At 50.7% G+C, this 17862-nt stretch overlaps 5 protein-coding genes across 5 annotated transcripts; 3 read left to right on the top strand and 2 right to left on the bottom strand.

The window, feature by feature from the left end:
* Positions 1 to 657: 657 nt before the first annotated feature.
* BO83DRAFT_427738 (cytochrome c) lies at positions 658 to 1298 on the top strand (the record flags this gene model as incomplete). The annotated part of the gene is made up of 4 exons (XM_025535363.1): positions 658 to 819; positions 892 to 1050; positions 1112 to 1206; positions 1274 to 1298. 4 exons carry the CDS (start codon positions 658 to 660, stop codon positions 1296 to 1298), a joined length of 441 nt encoding a protein of 146 aa, XP_025387693.1.
* A 2928-nt stretch (positions 1299 to 4226) lies between these two features.
* BO83DRAFT_314368 (uncharacterized protein) lies at positions 4227 to 6167 on the top strand (the record flags this gene model as incomplete). Its single annotated transcript, XM_025527583.1, has 2 exons — positions 4227 to 4770; positions 4843 to 6167. The coding sequence occupies 2 exons, from the start codon at positions 4227 to 4229 to the stop codon at positions 6165 to 6167; spliced, it is 1869 nt and encodes a 622-aa protein (XP_025387694.1).
* Positions 6168 to 7648: 1481 nt separating this feature from the next.
* Positions 7649 to 9217, bottom strand: BO83DRAFT_48996 (DNA-directed RNA polymerase II core subunit RPB3). Its single transcript, XM_025537392.1, has 3 exons — positions 9084 to 9217; positions 8397 to 8965; positions 7649 to 8277 (listed from the first exon to the last, which is right to left on the bottom strand). The coding sequence occupies exons 1-3, from the start codon at positions 9135 to 9137 to the stop codon at positions 7884 to 7886; spliced, it is 1017 nt and encodes a 338-aa protein (XP_025387695.1). The 5' UTR covers positions 9138 to 9217; the 3' UTR covers positions 7649 to 7883.
* A 722-nt stretch (positions 9218 to 9939) lies between these two features.
* On the bottom strand, positions 9940 to 10959 carry BO83DRAFT_49010 (NUDIX hydrolase). The gene is made up of 2 exons (XM_025537393.1): positions 10689 to 10959; positions 9940 to 10550 (listed from the first exon to the last, which is right to left on the bottom strand). The coding sequence occupies exons 1-2, from the start codon at positions 10747 to 10749 to the stop codon at positions 10123 to 10125; spliced, it is 489 nt and encodes a 162-aa protein (XP_025387696.1). The 5' UTR covers positions 10750 to 10959; the 3' UTR covers positions 9940 to 10122.
* Positions 10960 to 15116: 4157 nt separating this feature from the next.
* On the top strand, positions 15117 to 17819 carry BO83DRAFT_379093 (arginyltransferase). Its single transcript, XM_025531419.1, has 11 exons — positions 15117 to 15474; positions 15849 to 15893; positions 15999 to 16074; positions 16149 to 16211; positions 16268 to 16390; positions 16449 to 16610; positions 16663 to 16899; positions 16947 to 17044; positions 17106 to 17171; positions 17240 to 17514; positions 17579 to 17819. The coding sequence occupies exons 1-11, from the start codon at positions 15417 to 15419 to the stop codon at positions 17702 to 17704; spliced, it is 1329 nt and encodes a 442-aa protein (XP_025387697.1). The 5' UTR covers positions 15117 to 15416; the 3' UTR covers positions 17705 to 17819.
* Positions 17820 to 17862: the final 43 nt, after the last annotated feature.

A 17862-nucleotide genomic window follows, 5' to 3' on the forward strand; every position in this document is an offset into this window, starting at 1 on the left:
ATTGACCAGAACTCGGTCAGATCGATCTGGGTAAATGGAGACAATTCTTGGAAAACATGGAGCATGGCTCAAAAAAGACACCGGCATCTTGTCCCGGAAGCGCCCGTTGTGCTGAATCATCTCATCCCTGATTGGCCGCAACCCGGATCACGGGAGGCGTTGGGGGCAAAGGCTGGCCGCTCTTGTACAAATTGATCGCAAGTTTTTCTTCCCTCGTCCGATTTCTCTCCTCCATCGCTTCTATTTTCCCCAGGATATCCTCCGCAAGACCAATTCCTTTGTATATTACTCTTACACCTTTTAATACCCTTTAAATCCCTTCACACACATTCAAAATGGGCAAGGACGCTTCTTTCGCTCCCGGTAAGCTGACGCAGTTTTCCTTGTTTTGGCCGCTCCTTGTCTTCTTCGGAGGCTCTTCATTCACTGGTGCTTTCAAACACTGCATTCACCCAATGCCGTGATGGTTTCCCGCTTTATGATGGCTGTTGCTGGCGCTCGAAACTTCTGCCTGCTGTGACTCGATCCATCGCGTTTGCTGTCGCGTTTGCTCTACGTTTTCGCAAACCGCAGGCTTTTACTCTTTAAACAACGATACGTCGGAAGACAAAAGTCGAATCACAATCACAGCCTAAGTCGAGCGTCACATCTGTCATCATGAGCTGGGATGCCTTTGTTCTACCTTGCTGGATCCAACGTCGCGAGGAAATGGCAGAAAGGGAGAAGAGAGAGGCCGAGGCGGCAGAGAAAGCCAAACAACAGCTCGCTAATATCGACTTCGATTCAGGTGACTCCGCCAAGGGTGCCAAGCTCTTCCAGGTGAGTTGTGATCGCTCTGCGTCGCAAGATGACATTTGCTCGGACAGGACAGTTTATTAACATCGCATCCAGACTCGTTGCGCTCAGTGCCACACCGTTGAGGCCAACGGTGGCCACAAGGTCGGCCCCAACTTGCACGGTCTCTTCGGCCGTAAGACCGGTTCTTCCGAGGGCTACGCCTACACCGACGCCAACAAGCAGGCTGGTGTCACCTGGGATGAGAACACTCTGGTATGCTCCGCTCACCATATCGCACATTGTATAGAAGAATTGTGGCTAATGTTGTCTGCAGTTCTCCTACCTTGAGAACCCCAAGAAGTTCATCCCCGGTACCAAGATGGCCTTCGGTGGTCTCAAGAAGGGCAAGGAGAGGAACGACCTCATCACGTATGTGCCATCCCGAACGATCCGAAACGGCGAATTGCAGAGCGCTGACAATTGTACCTTTCCACAGTTACCTCAAGGAGAGCACCGCTTAAATCACCTCACCGTCATGAACCTTTCTAGAACCCGCCTGCCGAACATTGCCCGCTTATCCGCGCTGGAAACAGGCGGTGAGTCGGCAACCCGACAGTCAGGGACTGTAACATTACCACGCCCTTGTTTACCCGCGATAGACCTTTGGCGTTGCTGCGTTGGAACGATACAGATACAATAGAGTCCTGTTTCCTTCCGCGAGCGCTGTCTACATATTCCCTTCTTGTTCTCGTTTTTTACCCTCCGTCTCCTATGTGTCCTCTACGAATGTGTTTCCTTCGAGCTCTTGTGTGTATCATGGTTTTAAAAAAACAATTTGGTTGCTTGAGACCATAATGAATTGAAGAGATCTCCTCTCACATGACAACAAACAAAACAATAGGCTTTTACACAGTATCAGTATTGCTTAAGTTGATTGCTTAGACTACCTAACCAGGCCGCTTCCCTTTTCTGCCTGACGGACCGATGGCCGTGCGCTGGACCCCCGTCCCGAGTTTCAGATGTATCACGTGCAGCCCATGCTGGCCGGGGATTCGTCCTGCGCGACTCCGCGACCACGTATGTGCTGCAGAGAGGAGGGGACCGAGAAGGGGACCCCTCGGGGGGTGGAAGTGAGTAACTCTACTACTAGTATCTACCTACGAGTCAGCGAGGAAAACAACGGTGGCCAACTGCACCGGCAATCTGGCGGATGATCCTTGCAGGGCCGTGGAGGGCAGCTCAGGATGGTCATTGGGCCCGGCCGTTGGGCCAGTTGTCAGCCAGCCATTGATAGGTAGGTTCATGGTCCCGAGAAGGTACCGTTCCTCTAGTAAAATGACCTTAGAGCCAACCAGGTAGCTGCTCGATCGGAAGGGTAAATACTACCGTCCTGAAGGAGGGGTGCAGAGAGGAGGGGGAAGAGAAAGAAACCAGTTCTCCCATGGGGGACTTGAACTCGAACTGAAGTGAACTTCTATCGGGCTTGATTGCGAACTACGGAAGCGACCGGTACGGTGTTAGGTAGGTTCGAGGAACCTTTTCGTTGGGTGGTCATGTGGTCATGACTTAGGATGGATGGATGGGATGGATGGATGGATGCGAGTCACGCCGATATGGTAGTTGTCGAATGGTAGGTTATCTTGGTGGGCTTATAGTTTATCTAGCGGGGTGGGAAGAGAACTGCAGATAACTATCGATAAAAAGGTGCAGGGAACTGCAGTATGTCTATCTGTTGAGACTACGTGAGTCGTGAGGAATTTGTTCCGAAATAAAGATGAGATGAGATGTCTCAATAACTTTGAGGAGTAGGTAGATAGTGGCCGGGGGTTAAAGTCGATCTGGTGAGATGCGATGAGATGCGATCCAACGCGACGTACTTTGTACGTAGGCAGTCACCCAGGTTGCTTGATATCGTCAGGAGAAGGGATCGGTCTGTCGGTCAGGTCCTAGTCTGTCTGATGAAACGCAGTCATTGTGGAGTTCAGTTTGAACCCTGCGAAAGCGAAAAAGTACAAGGCAGAATGTAGTCTAGTTCGGTCAGTAGTAGAGTAACTAAGTGTTTATGCGCGAGTGAGCCTAAGCATCAGCATCGGTGTTTCTGGAGGGGTGCCGATGGGCCCGATAAAGATAGATGGATACCACCAGGAGGCTTTTTTTCCTTTCTCTTCCCTCCACCAGATGGTATGTTCCTAATTTTCCACAGGAACGAGATCCATGAACCAAGGCACGTTCCCTATTTTTACGAGGACAATTCTTTTGAAGAAATATAGGAATGTTGCGACGGGAGGTTAAAGAGTAAAAAAGGACATTGTCGACTGGGAGCGACCGGGACAGAGGAAAGTCTAGACAGAGAGGACAGACAGACTGGAGGCTACGATGGGCCTGTAGGGATGAGCATCCCATGATCCCACCTGACCCGTGGCGCAGCGATGCTGATTGGACCAGCCACCTAGCGGGGCCCCTCCATGGGTCGCTCTTTCCTTTTGATTGAAATAAAAACCCCAGCCGTGGAAGGCATGCGAGGGGCGGGCCGGTATTATCCTGTACCTTCTTGTACTTCCTGTACCTGAAGACTCTCATCTATTACCATCTATCTCCCATCAAATACATCAATCCATTCATATATAAACTACCACCCGTATTATCATTATTGTCTCATCCCTACTTTCTAAACTAACGGCGCAAAACAGCTGCTCCAATAAATCTCCTTGCCCCCTTCGAGGTGACCCCTCGTGTGGGTGTCCTCTGCAAGCGCCTCTTGTAACCCGTCGTGACTTGTCGCATTCCCGTTAGTCCGCTGGTCAATTCATGACATACAGACAGTCCAGGCAGACAGACAGCCAGCCAGACAGACAGAAGAGTGCAAGCAAGAAAGAAAACTGGTTTAGCCAAACAGATCATCTCTTCTCTTCTGCATTCTGACTGATTCGACGGACTGGACCATCTTTCATCTTGCTCTATCTACCTCCCCACTTCTCCCCCAGTTCTGTTTCGTCGGGCCGGCCTGATCGCTCGCCGTTGCTGGCCATTCCTCAGGCACTCAGGCTTTCCCCCCCGGGTTCTCGTCCCGCGTATCTTCTACTACTACATTACTACCCTCCCACCATCATTCAACCTTCCCATGTCTTGCTCTCCCTCCTCCCTGCTCTCTCTTGGATTCACTCGCAGGGACATCTATAACCATATACGCTGTAATCTTGACCCCTTTTTCTACCCTTCACCCCTGTCATCATCTATTCCTTCCCCTTCTCTCCCTTGGCGCATAGCTTCTATTCTCCCTTCCTTAACCGGATCTTAGCGCGCCCGCAACTAACACTCTTTCTTCTATCACCTTGATAGCACCCACCCTCTGAAGTTATTGTCTATTGCTGCGCAAGTCGTTCACGACGTCGCAGCGATCGAAAGTGGCCTTGACTTCTTTGGTGTTGCAGTGCGCAACGCCGTCTATCATGCTAGACGAGCTAGAAAGCGCCTTCGACGAACATCCTTCATTGGATGCGTCGCTCGAGGACTTTGAGAGCAATAGTAACGCTCGTCAATCCCCCGTTTTCGGTCTGCCTTCCCAGCATTCGGGCTTCCGCTCTGAGGAATCGGATGGGGAGGATGACGACCTCACGCCTAACGGAGATCGCTGGTCGCCTCCGGGCTTACGCAGGTATGATTATGTACAAGGAAGTGGTTGGTATCGCCATCAGCCCTACGTGCGCAATCCCGATTACGACCGTTTCTGCCTCAAGCCCTCGGTCGGACTGAGCCCGTCGCAATCGCGCGAGCCTAGTCCGCAGTATGAGGATGCGCTGGAGGCGCCGACCGCAGGGAAACGCAGTCAGTCCGCAGAGACAGCTGACATCACCATAGCCGCCAATGTCCCCTTGCCAGCCGACGCAGAGACCCCAGAAAAAGGTCGCTCGCCGAGCCCGGGACCCAAAGGTGCAAGAGCTAGCCCGGATGGCGAGGGTCTGGACTTTGGGTCGGGGAATAACCTCAGCAATTGTAGGCTTCACCTTGGTTTGCTACCCTTTGCAGCTTCCTGGCCGGAATGAACTAATTCATGACGCCTCAAAGATATCCGGTTCGCTGTGCGCGCGGAAGTTCAGCACCGTGAGCCCTTTGTCGCATTCTTTAGTTACTTGCGGTCCAAACTCGATAAGATCACTAGCTCCAAATCCAACGCAATTCTTTCTGTAATCGTTGCTTTCATATCGATCGCGTTCATGCGCGCCTTATTCCTTCCCAGCGTTCCCGAAGCGATACCCGATCTGGTCAAGCTGTCAGGGTTTGCGCGCTCGTTCGAGCCCCTCATCTATTATTCGGAGAATGGCGCGCATCAAATAACCGCCTTGCAGGAGACTGGGGTGGCTGTTTGGGACCTCGGAGAATCGGTGCGCGGGACCAATATGACCAGCGCGCCGATCATTGTCCGCCAACTGGATGAACTCTCCGAGTCCCTCAAGTCGCTCTCTCTGGAGCTGGCACGCTTCTTCTCCGACGTTGAGGGGGACATTGACTCCATCTTGCTCGCCATGGATTGGGCCAAGCGTGAACTAGAGGCCTTATCGTCGCAACCGCCTAGTACGTTGCCGTCGGTCGTTTTCGATAACCTCCACGGGATCTTTGCGCGACTGGGGGCGCTGGAGCGACTTAGCGCCGCGAGTGGGGAAGGGTCTAGCACTGAATTGACCAGCACCCCAACCACCTTTGGCAACTTCGTCACCGCGGTCTTCGGCCAAACCTCTGCCCAGCGTACCCGCACAACCCTCACTCGGACCTTTACCGAAATGCTCTCCGTACTAGAAGAGGCGATCAACAACGAGCTGACGCACTCAACGGCGCTGTTCGCGCTCTTTGAAGCGATCGACCGCCAATTTTTGAATCTTCAACGGACTGTAGTCCGCGAGTCGGATGTACAAGAACGCGAAGAGGGCGAGATGCTGGAGTCGCTGTGGACTAGGCTTATGGGAGCCAATGCTGCTGCGATTCGCAAATACGAAAAGAACAAGCGGCTGCTCGCCAATGTCCGTAGTCGCACTGTCACTAACAAGCACCTCTTGGTGGACCACCGCGGCCGTCTACTAACCCTCAAGGTCAATCTGGAAACCCTGCGGCGCAAACTTGTCAGTCCGCTAGTTCGACGCAACGACTCGATGAGCTTCACGGGCATCGAGTCCAGTAGTCGTAGCAACGGTCGCATGCTGGGCCATGTTGAGGCTGTGATTGACGGACAAATCCGAGGACTCGAAGGCAGCTATGATTACCTCAAATCTGTGCGTGACAAACAAAAAGCCAAGACTCTGGAGTTTTACTACGGGTTCGGGCGTCGCTTGCCGCAGAACCCAGTATTAGCCGACGGGTCGGACGATCTGGGGACGGACGCGATTGACGGGGTGTGATGCAACAGCGTCGAGAGATCTTGCATGCATAGGCAGGCGTTCCTTGTCTTTCTGCTCCTTCTTTTGTCTCTGTACCTGCATCACGTGGACATGGCGTTGTCGATCTGATCCAGTCGGAAATATTCGGTCTTGTGTGCTGTGCACATGGTGGGCGTTCATCTACAGGTCCCCTTTCTTCGGTTACTTACATCTCGCTTCTCTCTCCTCGCATCGCTCTGGCTAGCTGGCGTACACTGGTGTCCATTGCGCTACAGTTTTTCCATTGGTTCTGGCCAGCCCTATCTTCTGTCTTCTCTCGCCTCACCTCATCTCCAACTTCATCTCCCTCTACCTCAGTGACACGACTTTTAGGGCCTTTTTCATGTTGTTTGGCATCATGTCCAAAAGCGGGAAGGGAAAATCATAGACAAGATTTGAACTGATTCATTGCAATCTACCTGCTGCAACCTCGCATCTCGCGACATGTCTTGTCTTTTTTCCCCCTCCATTTGCTGCCATCCATACACCCATTCCTTGTTTCTCATCTCTTCTCCCCTCTCATCCCCCGAAATTCATAGGCTGGCCGGCCGGCTGGTGTGGTTGCCTGCTTACTTGCTTCATCATCATCATCGTCATCATCATCTACTGTGGCGCACGTGGTCTTCGGTTTTTCGCTTGGTTTCCCTCAATTCGGTTTTCTCCTGTCAATAGTTGGTGGACGGAGTGTGCTCGGTTATGGGTACATGGTTGGTTGGTTGGTTATGGTATCTTTGATCGGTAGTACATGGTGTTGTAGTGTGGTTGGTCGTTATCTAACATCTATCATATCTACCTGTCTTTTTCTTTGAATCTACTTCACTACTCTTCCTACCTACTACTCCTTTTGTGTATCGATGGGATCTTACCTTCGTATCATCATAGTATATATACGAGCTTACTACTGGCTGTTCCTCATTATTACTAGCATATAGATCCATCATGCAGCTTCGTCTGTAGGTATCAATGTGATTTAAGTGAAGTAGTGATAATCTTGCTAGTATTGAGGTAATCATGTATCCCGATTTTTAGCAACAGCCATTGGATACGTTGTAAATAGCAAAATAGTAATAATAACCATAATAACGGAGGAAATGAATTCTAATATCACAGGAGTAGCCAAGGTTTTGACTAGGTAGGCATGAGGCAAAGCGTAGCGTAGCATAGCGTAGCGTAGCACAGAATAGTGAATAGTGAATGCAGTGCAGCAGGTAGTTTGAAAACCCAGACATGAAAGAAAAGAAGCAAAGATGGGAAGTAATAGATAAGTATGTGTTAATATAATATGTGAATTGAATCAAGCAAAGCAAGCAAGTAAGTAAGTAGGTAATTCCTCACGCCTGGCCGCAAATCAAGTAGAAATGAAACTCCCCCAAACTCCATCCGGATGCTAACTGATAGATCGATCGAAGTATGGTCTTGGTAGCAAGTAGTTATGGTAAGTAGGTTTTTTTGGTTTCTTGGGTGACTTCATGCGAGTCTGCGTGATGGGTTTTGGGTGCCATAGTCGCTGTCACTGCTACGGTCATGGTCATGTTCGTCACTGGTATGGCGTGAGCATGAGCCTGAGCCTGAGCATGTGACTTGACTCGGTTTGGTTTTTTGTATTCCCCCGGTTTTTTCATGGTGATTTTTGAAATGGGTGAACAAGGCAGAAGCGTACTTCTTCCCTCATCATGTGATGAAAGGTATGATTCCACCTTAAAATCCATATCCACCCCCATACGGCGTGACTCCATACGGCGTCGTAGCACTAGGACCCCATGCACTAGCGCCACCACCGTTCGCATACGCCGTGAAGCCACCATCCATACCCTCCGGGGGCTCGTAGGCATCCGGACTGCGCACACCCATCATATCCTCGTCGTCGCCGCCCATGACGCCATTGCGGTCTGCGCCTTCGGTGCCTGATAACGAGGAGATCACGGAGGCGAGTTTCCGTTGCAACACTGTGATTCCTTGCTGGATGATCATGTCCGGCTCTAGGGTGCCGATGCTCTCTACGTCGATGTAGAAGCTGTTGGGCTGGGCGTCGTAGTCGAATGGTTGGTCTGGGGGAACGGGCTGTTCCCATCCTGCGTTTGCTGAGACGGGCCTGTATTGATGTCACTGTTAGCATTTGATCTTCGCTTGCTCATGTAAATTCCTGCAGTAGGTGATACAGAAAGGTGCTGGAGAACAAAGACTGAAGATGAAGGTTGGGATAAAACATACCATTCCTTCGCCGGATCCTCCTCATACCAGTAATCCACATGTCTCAAATTATTATGCGGATCGTATTCAAACCCAATTGCCGATGTAGGCATCCACTTCGCATGTTCCTTCGCAATGCCCTTCTTCGCAATACACGTCATCTTCAACTCCTGGCCGCGTCTCAATTTACAAATCAAGGGTCCGTTTCCCTCAGGATCCAAAATCACCGGGTTTCCCACCCACTCGTTCGCCCGTTCTCCTGACACCACGAGATCGCGCGCATATACCCGCATGATATCGTCGCCGGTGCACCGCGCATGCAGCGACAGGGTTACAGAGCAGCGCGCGCAGTGGTCCTCGCATTCGCAATCGCGCGTGTACTCGACATCTTGGTCGCAATTTTTGCTGATCAGGGGGATAAGGCCTAGACGGTGGGCGAGGAATTCGTCGGGCAATACGGAGGTGTTCTTTTCCACTTCAACGAGATCGATGGCCATCGTGGGGATTTCGGCGAGCATTACTCGGCGGAGGGAGTTGGCGAAGGCGAGGTCGACGGAGGTGAGTTTGAAGTCAACGCGGGTGGGTTCAGCCTGGCAAATTTATGAGTATTAGTAGGGATGGTTGGACAGGTTGGATGGGGTGGTTGTGTCGTATGGGCTGGTGTTGGTATAGATGGTGGATAGGCAGATTGGTAAGAGGTGAACTCACTTCGCGGACGGTGACTTGGGGCCCGGTGGGCTCAATATCCATCTCGTAGTCCATGGTGGGTGCGGTTAGTAGCGCAGAGGCGCTACCTATCGAGTGGAGGGATGGTTGTGGTGGTGAAAGATGGAGCAGCGAGGAGAGGACTGATGCTGGAGGGAATGATGAATGGTGAAGGAGCTGAGGTCAAGTTCGTCGCCGACCTGCAGCCCGCGCTTTGCCTATTTGGGTAATGCGTCTGCTGCGGCGTTTGCCGCAGATCAAAATTCTGAGGTCAGTTCAAACTTCAAAGACTGATTAAAATTTAGTGTTAATTAGATATGGGTTTAATTGTCTTCAGATCTACAGGTCTACGCTCTCTACAGGCTTACTTTTAAGTTACACACTGAGCAGACAGCCAGCCCCTATGGTCTTCTGTTGCCTCGCAAAATGAGGAGTATGCTTGCTTTCTTCCTTTGCAGGTCAGATTCCTAGCTTGCATGAGCAAAAGGCAGTTCATCCCCAGCACCAACGGAGGCACCTGTCGACAGCTCTCGAGCCAGATTAGCTGGCGGGCCATAGTCAACCAGCAAGTCGTCGCAAGGGTATATCAAGTCGAAGAAGTATAAAGAAAAAAAAAAGAAATGACCCCTTCCAAAAGCAGATGCCCGCTCCAACCGTAGGATGCGATCCCAAAGCATGTCATGCTGACCCCATCAACTTTTGCTCCATCCGTCGGCTGTACCGCCGCCAGACCGTACTCCTCTAACATTCTATGCTGACGCTCCGTCATGGATTCTATAGTGGTAAGTGCGCCTCACGCGCGAAAGCCGTCGGGCTGCCCAAATAGCCCGAAGAAGACATTAAAACCAAAAGCAGTATAGCCAACCAGAGGCAGAAACCCAGGCAAATGAATCGAAGCAAGAAATGTAAAATCGAGAGTAGCTTTTCTTTTCGGTTTCAAGAATCATGTCAAGTCATCATGGAGCTCTAGCCCACAGGCAAGTCTCCATCATTTCAATTTCCTTGCCCTTTTGAGCGAGGGAAGAGAAATGATACGCCATCGCTACCTCCGCAGGGAGCTGCGATTCAGCGCTTCCAGAAGCTCGGGACGACTGGCAAGCGATTCGGCCGCTTGCGCATAGGTGACCCATTGACGCTTCCGCTTGTGCATCTCGGGCCACTGGTCCTCTTCCCGGTCCACTGTGACCTCGAAGAACTGGTATGATGCTTTCGGTGCCGAGGACGTTAATAACGTCGACGGGCGCATGTCCGGGATCAATCCCAGGTCTTTGTGCACCGTACATATTATTCCACCCTCTTCCCAGGCTTCTCTACAGGCAGCCTGTTGGGCGCTTACTTCATCGGTCTCCCAACCGCCTTTAGGAAGCACCCAACCGCCTCGCCCCGCGGACTGAATCATGAGCACCTTCGTCTTGTCCGCGGACAATGGAACCACGCCGGCCACAAGTCGTTCACCTTTCGGTCCGTACCCTATACACAACGCGAGTCAGCCACGTTGCGCGACAAATAGTATTGCGTCATATTGAAAGTTGCTGTACGTGCAGAAACCGGCGAAAACGGTATTATAGAATGAATTCAAAAGGCTACAAGCCCAGGGATGTTACTCACGTTGGTTTTTGCGTCCCACACGGGACTCCATTGAGCGAGGATGATCCGCCATTTTGAACATTGGGAATCAAGATAACCAAAAAAAAAAAGAAAAAGAAAAAGAAAGGATAGAAAATAAAAAAATAAGAAAACACGAGGGAAAAGTCTATAACGCGGTCTATATAGCAAGAATTCGAAAACCAGTGCGACACAGCCAAGCTGTGCTTCACGCGACACAGGTATGAAAGGAATGGAGATATTCAAGGTGGAGGAAAAAGGTCAATGACACCGATTCCAAGACACGACCGGTGTGACGACACTGTCGGTACTAAGGGAGGCGTGAAATGTCCAACGACGGAAAATTGAGACAAGAAGAAGGCCCGGCCTTGTGGATGAGGAGCTGGCCGGTGAACCGTGAGTTCCTGTCTTGTTCCCGAAGCGAAAATGGGCCAGGCGGTCGAAGTAGGCCAGGGAATTTTTTGGGGAGGGTAAAAAAATAAGAGTTAAGACTGGAGGGAAGTTTCAGGAACTAGGTATCCCCGTTCACTCCCGCGGCGGACGGGAACCTGAAAGGAGAGGTGTGAAGGTAAAAGAACATCATAATCGGAGGGATACCAGGAAAAATAAGGGAACGGATAGGGAGGAAGAGAGGGACGGAGGGAGGGGGGGGGAGGCGAGAGGACGGAGGGGGGGGAAATCAGAGACAGCTTTGGGGATAGTAATGGGCGGCGCGATCCGGCCAGGAAGGTCGCTCGCTCTCTCTCTCTCTCGCCCGGAGCGGACTTTGCGCGCTCTTCTCTCTCTCTCTCTCTCTCTCTCTCTCTCTCTCTACTTTTCGCTGGACGGTACCGTCTGGGTACAACCCCAATACTGTATCGCCGGTCTCCCCGTCCGTCTGTCCGGGCAGCTTTCCACTGCTATTCCACTGCGTTCTGCCATCAACCCGACGCGGTGGGTTCCCGTAATACTGGTTCCATACGGGTTCTTTCGGTTCTTCTGCTAGGTACCAGTTACCTTACTGGTACAGGTACCGCCGCTACTCAACTTACTTACTTTTGCCCCCCCAAGTCAGCCTATGCGACTTGCTCTTTTGAACGCTTACTATAATGTCATCATTCTAATCGTTGGGATCTTTTTTTTCCGGTGGTACTATTGTTCGGTTTCCAGGGGTCCTCTGCTTGCTCATACCCTCTCACCTAAACTGATCCTTTTTCCTTACCATTGTCTACTCTCTATGGTACTCTAAAGTAAAATTAGAAATCCCCAGTCATACGTAGCTTTGTGGAGTGTGTCCGAGGGCAATCCATGAACTAGACTACTTTGCACTATATGGGCCATCCCACCGGACATGCTGATACCTACCTCCCAATCGTAATTCTGGCGGTTCCTCTGGGTCGATTTGGCTCCTCTCTTCGGTGGTTCACGCGTCCGCGAGTCACGGACTAGGTCTGTTGCCCTCCCCATGAACTCCTCCTGAGTCTCCCGAAGGTCTGCGGACTCCTCGGAGGTTCCACAGCAAACCGGCTGGACCAAGGGAGCAGGAGTCCTCTTTCCACACCCACACACATGCACACACAAAACGGGAATTAATTTTTGCTTGGGACAGCAGCAGCTTAGAGGGTTACTGCAGCTTCTCCGTTGTCCCCTAACTCCCATCTCGGTCGACTCGGTACTTACGGCTTTGCAGTCCATCTCATCTCCCAGCAACCAAACGCTGTGCCCGCTCATCAATTATACTTAAGGCCCTATGGCACTATCAGAATTAGGGGCCCAGACTAGTGGAACAGACAGTTTCCCTTCGTCTCATATTACTGCTACTATTAGCATGGACCAAATGAGAAAAATAATCTATCTTACTTTTTAGGTCTTGTCTCCATCAGTCTAGTCTACTTTTTTATGTTTCTCCTTTCGAAGGAAGCAAACCGGGCCCTTGTGCTCTCCGCCGTAAGCGCTGGTGTGTTCGAAATGACGAGGGATTCAGCGTAGATATTGTGGTTATGGTTATCGATAGAGGAACACTATAGTCAATCCATCTAGTCAATCCATCTAGTCAATCCATCTAGTCAATCCATCATCCTCTCACACCGGTCCCTGATGGCTTATTGCCAACCCACCCCTTTTTCTCTCGGGGTTTAAACACACCATTACTTAATATTTTCTTTAGATGGCTATATTTAATATCATTCCTACTACTGCCCCTTTTTTTTTTCTGATATAGCCTACATATTGATTTTGTCCGGATCAAAACGAACTCACGGTGAAGAACATGAGCAAAAACCGAAGACAACCCGGAATCGGTCCACCTCGTTTACCAACTCTGGATGCGGTATTCCGTGCGACGGCTGTGCCTACTCCTTTCTGATTACTTATTTGCTGTGTAATACGTACTAAATCTGTCTCCTCAATGTGGAACAGCCTGCGACTCGTTGGTTTCCCTCTCTCGGTTCCAATTATCCACCAGCCGATCTACGTATCTACTATGTGCGATACTTAATTCGTCTGACTGGGCATATACCACATAGTTAAGAGTAAGTAGTGGTAGTAGTATCATGCAGAGTAGAATATCTGCATGTAGCGCATCGATGTCTGCACCCCTTTTCAACGAATGATATCTGAATCAACTACCACATGCGACCCGGCAGTACCTTGCTACGTGTTGAGCTATTTCCGATGGGGACGATTTTGGAGCTTCAAGCTGCATCGACAAGTGGTCATCGAATGATCCATCTACGCTATACATTTGCGTTTCATCCAACTCTTGATGAATTTTACCTGTTTTTTTATGTTATCATTTTTTTTTTCTTCCTCCTCCTCCTCTTCTTCTTCTTCTAGTGTTGTCCCCTTCCTTTTATTTTCCCCGTACTTCCTGCGTGCAAGCTACGGATTGGATACCATATCATGCGACGGCATGCCCTGCATACATTAGGCGCCTCGGATCCTGGCGGGCTCATTGGAGGAGAGCACACCGATGTCACCGACCTCACCCAGTGAAGAGAAAGAGGAAATCAGTGACTACTAACAGTTCTAACACAATAGAGAAGGGGGGGGGAAAAAGGTTGACTTTGGGAACGGATGCGGGGCAGCAGCAACCACTCGGCCGGCCACCAAATCCTCGAATGATCGGAAGGGTGACTTCTCTGGGTTTTCCTAATTGTTTCTACTATCTACATTCTGTGACCTCTTTGTCGAACAAGGGATGATGTGGATGCGACAGCCCAACTATGAAGGCAAAAGGCATCCAGACCGACCTGCGCGTTCGTGATGATGTATGCGGGCCAGGGCCTACCTACATGGTACTTGCTTTACTCACACAGCGTACCTTGCCCACCGCCGAGGAACCATGGAGGGGGGAGGAAAGGTGTGTGGTCGATCAGAGCGTTGAAGTTGCTCGGACGATGCGGTGACTAACTGCAAAGGAATGGAACTACTGAGGTAACCTGCACAGGAAAGACTAATAGTGGCTCGAGAAAGTTCCCGGTGGCGATTGGATCTGGACGCGACAACGCAGCAGCGATCTGTCGAGGTGCGGATCCTTGAGATCCTAGCATCGACAAGCCGTGATGATGCCGATGATGCTTGGACGTTGGGGGGGAAAGGGTTCCTGCACGTGATGTCATGGTCCGGAGGAGACTTTTTTTTAGGTGAGGGTTTTTGCCTCCTGGTCATCGCCGATGCTAGGAGAATTCTGATTTGGACGAAATTCCAGGATCGATCAGCAGCACACTCACTTCCGTGTGCCACATTCCAGTAACTCTTAGCATCCACGACATGGCAAGATTTTGTCGCCAGAAGGTTGACACTTGGCCAATTTCCGCTTCGATCGAAGCAAGTTCAGGTACCGTCGTATTGTAATGGAGGCTGTCCATACAAGGCCAGACCGTATGGTATTGAACCCTTTTCCGCCTCAAGGTTAAAAACCGAACCTGGCAGTTTCTACTCTCTACCTAGTAGGCCACTGCCTCTGGTTGGAAATGGCAATGGTACCTACTATGAGAAGCTATGGCCAACTAACCCGTAGTGTAGTCATTTTTCGTGGAGCCGTGCTTGCTCCGCATCTCCTTCATCTCCGAGGCACCGAGCAATTAGGTGGCAAAGAGAACAAGATCCGTGTAGATGTTACAAAGTACAAGGGACGAGCAATCAGGTTGAACCTGACTACGTACTTGACCAGGGGGGCCAGCAGTTCTGACATGCGGCAGTGATCAGGCCAGCAGCCGCTCAGGTCTTTCTTCTAGAAGCATCATCACCTTCAACCTTGTTTCTACCTCCCGGTAGCAGTGACAGGGACAGCTCCCTCCAGGACTAGATTGGGGAGTCCTAATATCATGCAGCACCTACTGAAGCTGCCAGTGGGCATGCTTTTTGAATATATTATTTGTAAAGTCCGAGGTTCTTCCTGCTGTGTAGGACCAGAGCTAAGCGTATTGTTATAAGTATACGTGAGATGGCCATGCCTGGAGGAGGGAGGGTTGTGACGGTGTTGCCTTGGGCTCTCCATCTAGTATCTTCTTGTCCCGCATCAACTTGAAAACCAACAACATCAAGCCATCCATCCATTCATCCAGCCCACTCCAACTACCTCAACACTCTCTCCGTATCCCTTGACCTCCATCCTCCTGAGACGGACAATTTACTCCCGCTGCGCCCCTTGTCCTGTCTTGCTTTGCTTTTTCATTTTCTGCCGTTCCCGCCGTGAGCGCAGCCAGCTAATCCCTTCTCCATCGCACTACTTGCCCGCAACGACACGCCATGGACCCCATCGTCGATGCCGAACAGGCGAGGAAGTTGTCGCTTTTCCGACCTCTTGGTAAGCAGCCAGTCAGATTAGCCTTTCATTCCCCGTGCCGGCATCATTGGCCCCAGTGATCTCTGCTCCGTCACCGATTCTTTGGATCGGAAATCCTGTGCCCCTCTTGCCTTGTCTTTGATGTACACTCTTTTTGGCTGCCCCTCATTCCCGGCCAAATTCCCCTCACTCTCAACTTTCCGGTCAAAAGCACCCCCGATACACACATAGTAGTATCTACCCTCTTTGTCTTGGCCTCCTCATTCCCACTTAGGCCCATTTCTATCTCTGCACTGGGACGGATATCCTCCGATCAACTAATGAGAGTCGTCCTGAGACTGCTCCATCGTTATCACTATGGCTGCGCCAACATGCCCTAACTCAACTATCTCTAGGTTACCAGCGCAACTCCTGTGGTTACTGCAAATCTGATAATGGAAGTGAGTCTGTCCGGACCCACCCTCGATTTCTCCTCTGCCGTAGTAGTCCATCGCGGAAATGTCGTCGTGCTGCCGGATGGGACCGCTGATGCACGTCTACTGCAGGTGCCTCCTACTACGCTAGTTCGGTTTCTGTACGCCCGGCGCATTATGAAGCTCTAGTCAACAGGGGCTGGCGAAGGTACGGCGGTTCGCCTTCGTAATGCGAGCCACATCCCAACTCGTCTGGCTAGCCAGTCGCTAATCCAGGTCTAGGTCGGGGACACTGTACTACAAGCAGAACCTGCAACGATCATGCTGTCCTCATTATACGATGAGGTGTGTGATTGGTCCAATTCTTGTCCTTGACTAGCTTGCATTGACTTTTCGTCCAGGCTCGATGCCTCCGCCTTCACGCCTAGGAAAGACCAACGGAAGGCTATCAATCGTTGGAACAAATTCGTTCTAGGCCCGGAGTATATCCGTAGAGCGGCATACCTCTGCCCCAAGACACGGGAGTAAGTCGACCGTCTAATGTGGGGGAGGATGTGTGAGCTCACCAATGTTTAATCGTAGGGAGAAGAAGCGTCGCAAGTGCAACTTTGACCTTCTCGGTGCAGTTCACGAGGCTGAATACAGCAATGTGAAGCGGCCCATTGACCCCAAAACCAAGAGACCTTTGGAACCTGCTCATCGATTTGAGGTGAATCTGGAAGGCGACTCCATCTCTCAAGCCAAGTAGGTGTGCAGCTGCCTGTGTGTTCAACAGTTTATACTGACATCGTGCGAGATACGAACTTTTCCTCAAGTACCAGACCAAAGTCCACAAAGAGGATGCTTCCAAATGGGCAAACAAAGATTTCAAGCGCTTCCTTTGCTCGGGAATGACTCGATCTCCAGCAAATGCTGCCAAATCGGATGAAAAGAAGCTGGGCTCATGGCATCAATGCTACCGACTGGATGGCAAGCTCATCGCGGTGGCAGTCTTGGATCTGATGCCAAATGGTGTGAGCTCGGTCTATATCTTGTAAGTGTTCGACAGTAAACAGCAAGAGAAACCACTAACAAGAGAAGCTATGACCCGGAATACGAGCAATGGGAATTCGGGAAACTCAGCGCAATGCGGGAAATCGCTTTTGCCATTGAAGCGCAATATCAGTACTACTACATGGGTATGCTGAACACAGCCACCTTTTCTTCATACTTACTCAGCTAACTTGAAACAACAAACAGGCTACTACATCCACTCCTGCCAGAAGATGCGCTACAAGGGAACGTTCAGACCGCAGTACATCCTAGGTAAGATTTTCAGTGGACTATCAACTCACTCTATAATGAAAATACTTAACGCATTAACACATCTACAGACCCCGAAAGCCACACATGGGACCCTCTCGACGGCGAACTATCCAAGAAGCTCGACGAACGGCCCTACGTATCACTTTCGCGGGACCGACAAGCCACCACCACAACCGGAGACAACAACACAGCAACACAAGAAGAAGCAGACGCCGAGATCAATGACGAAGAAGTCTCCCTCTTCGACCTGAACATGCCCGGTAACATGACTCTCGACGAAATCAAAGCGCTGGATCTGGATCACTGGCTTCTGCTGGTCCACGGTACTTTCGTGCATATGATTGTAAGTCCACATTCTCATCCTATTTTCCACTCTCTGGCTGCGTACTGATTAACAATCTCTACAGGACCTTGTCGGGTGGGAGAAAATGCCCATTGATAACCCGCAGTCCGTCAAAGGTATCATTGCAGAGTTGGCGGCCGTGCTGGGCCCGGAGGTCGTTAAGAACAGTGCTGTGGTGCTTTTCGACTAGCGGGGTAGTGTATATGTAGTAGTTACCTTGCATAGTCCTGATTCCTTTCGTGGAAATCATATAGGAGGTACTACCATCAGCGGGGTCAAAAGCAGATACTGTAGTAAAATTTGAAAGTCAATTTACCTGCTTTGAGAGACTTGTTTAGGTCAAAGTCA

The sequence above is a fragment of the Aspergillus eucalypticola genome, assembly GCF_003184535.1.
Source record: "Aspergillus eucalypticola CBS 122712 chromosome Unknown BO83scaffold_14, whole genome shotgun sequence".
Lineage (NCBI taxonomy): Eukaryota > Fungi > Ascomycota > Eurotiomycetes > Eurotiales > Aspergillaceae > Aspergillus > Aspergillus eucalypticola.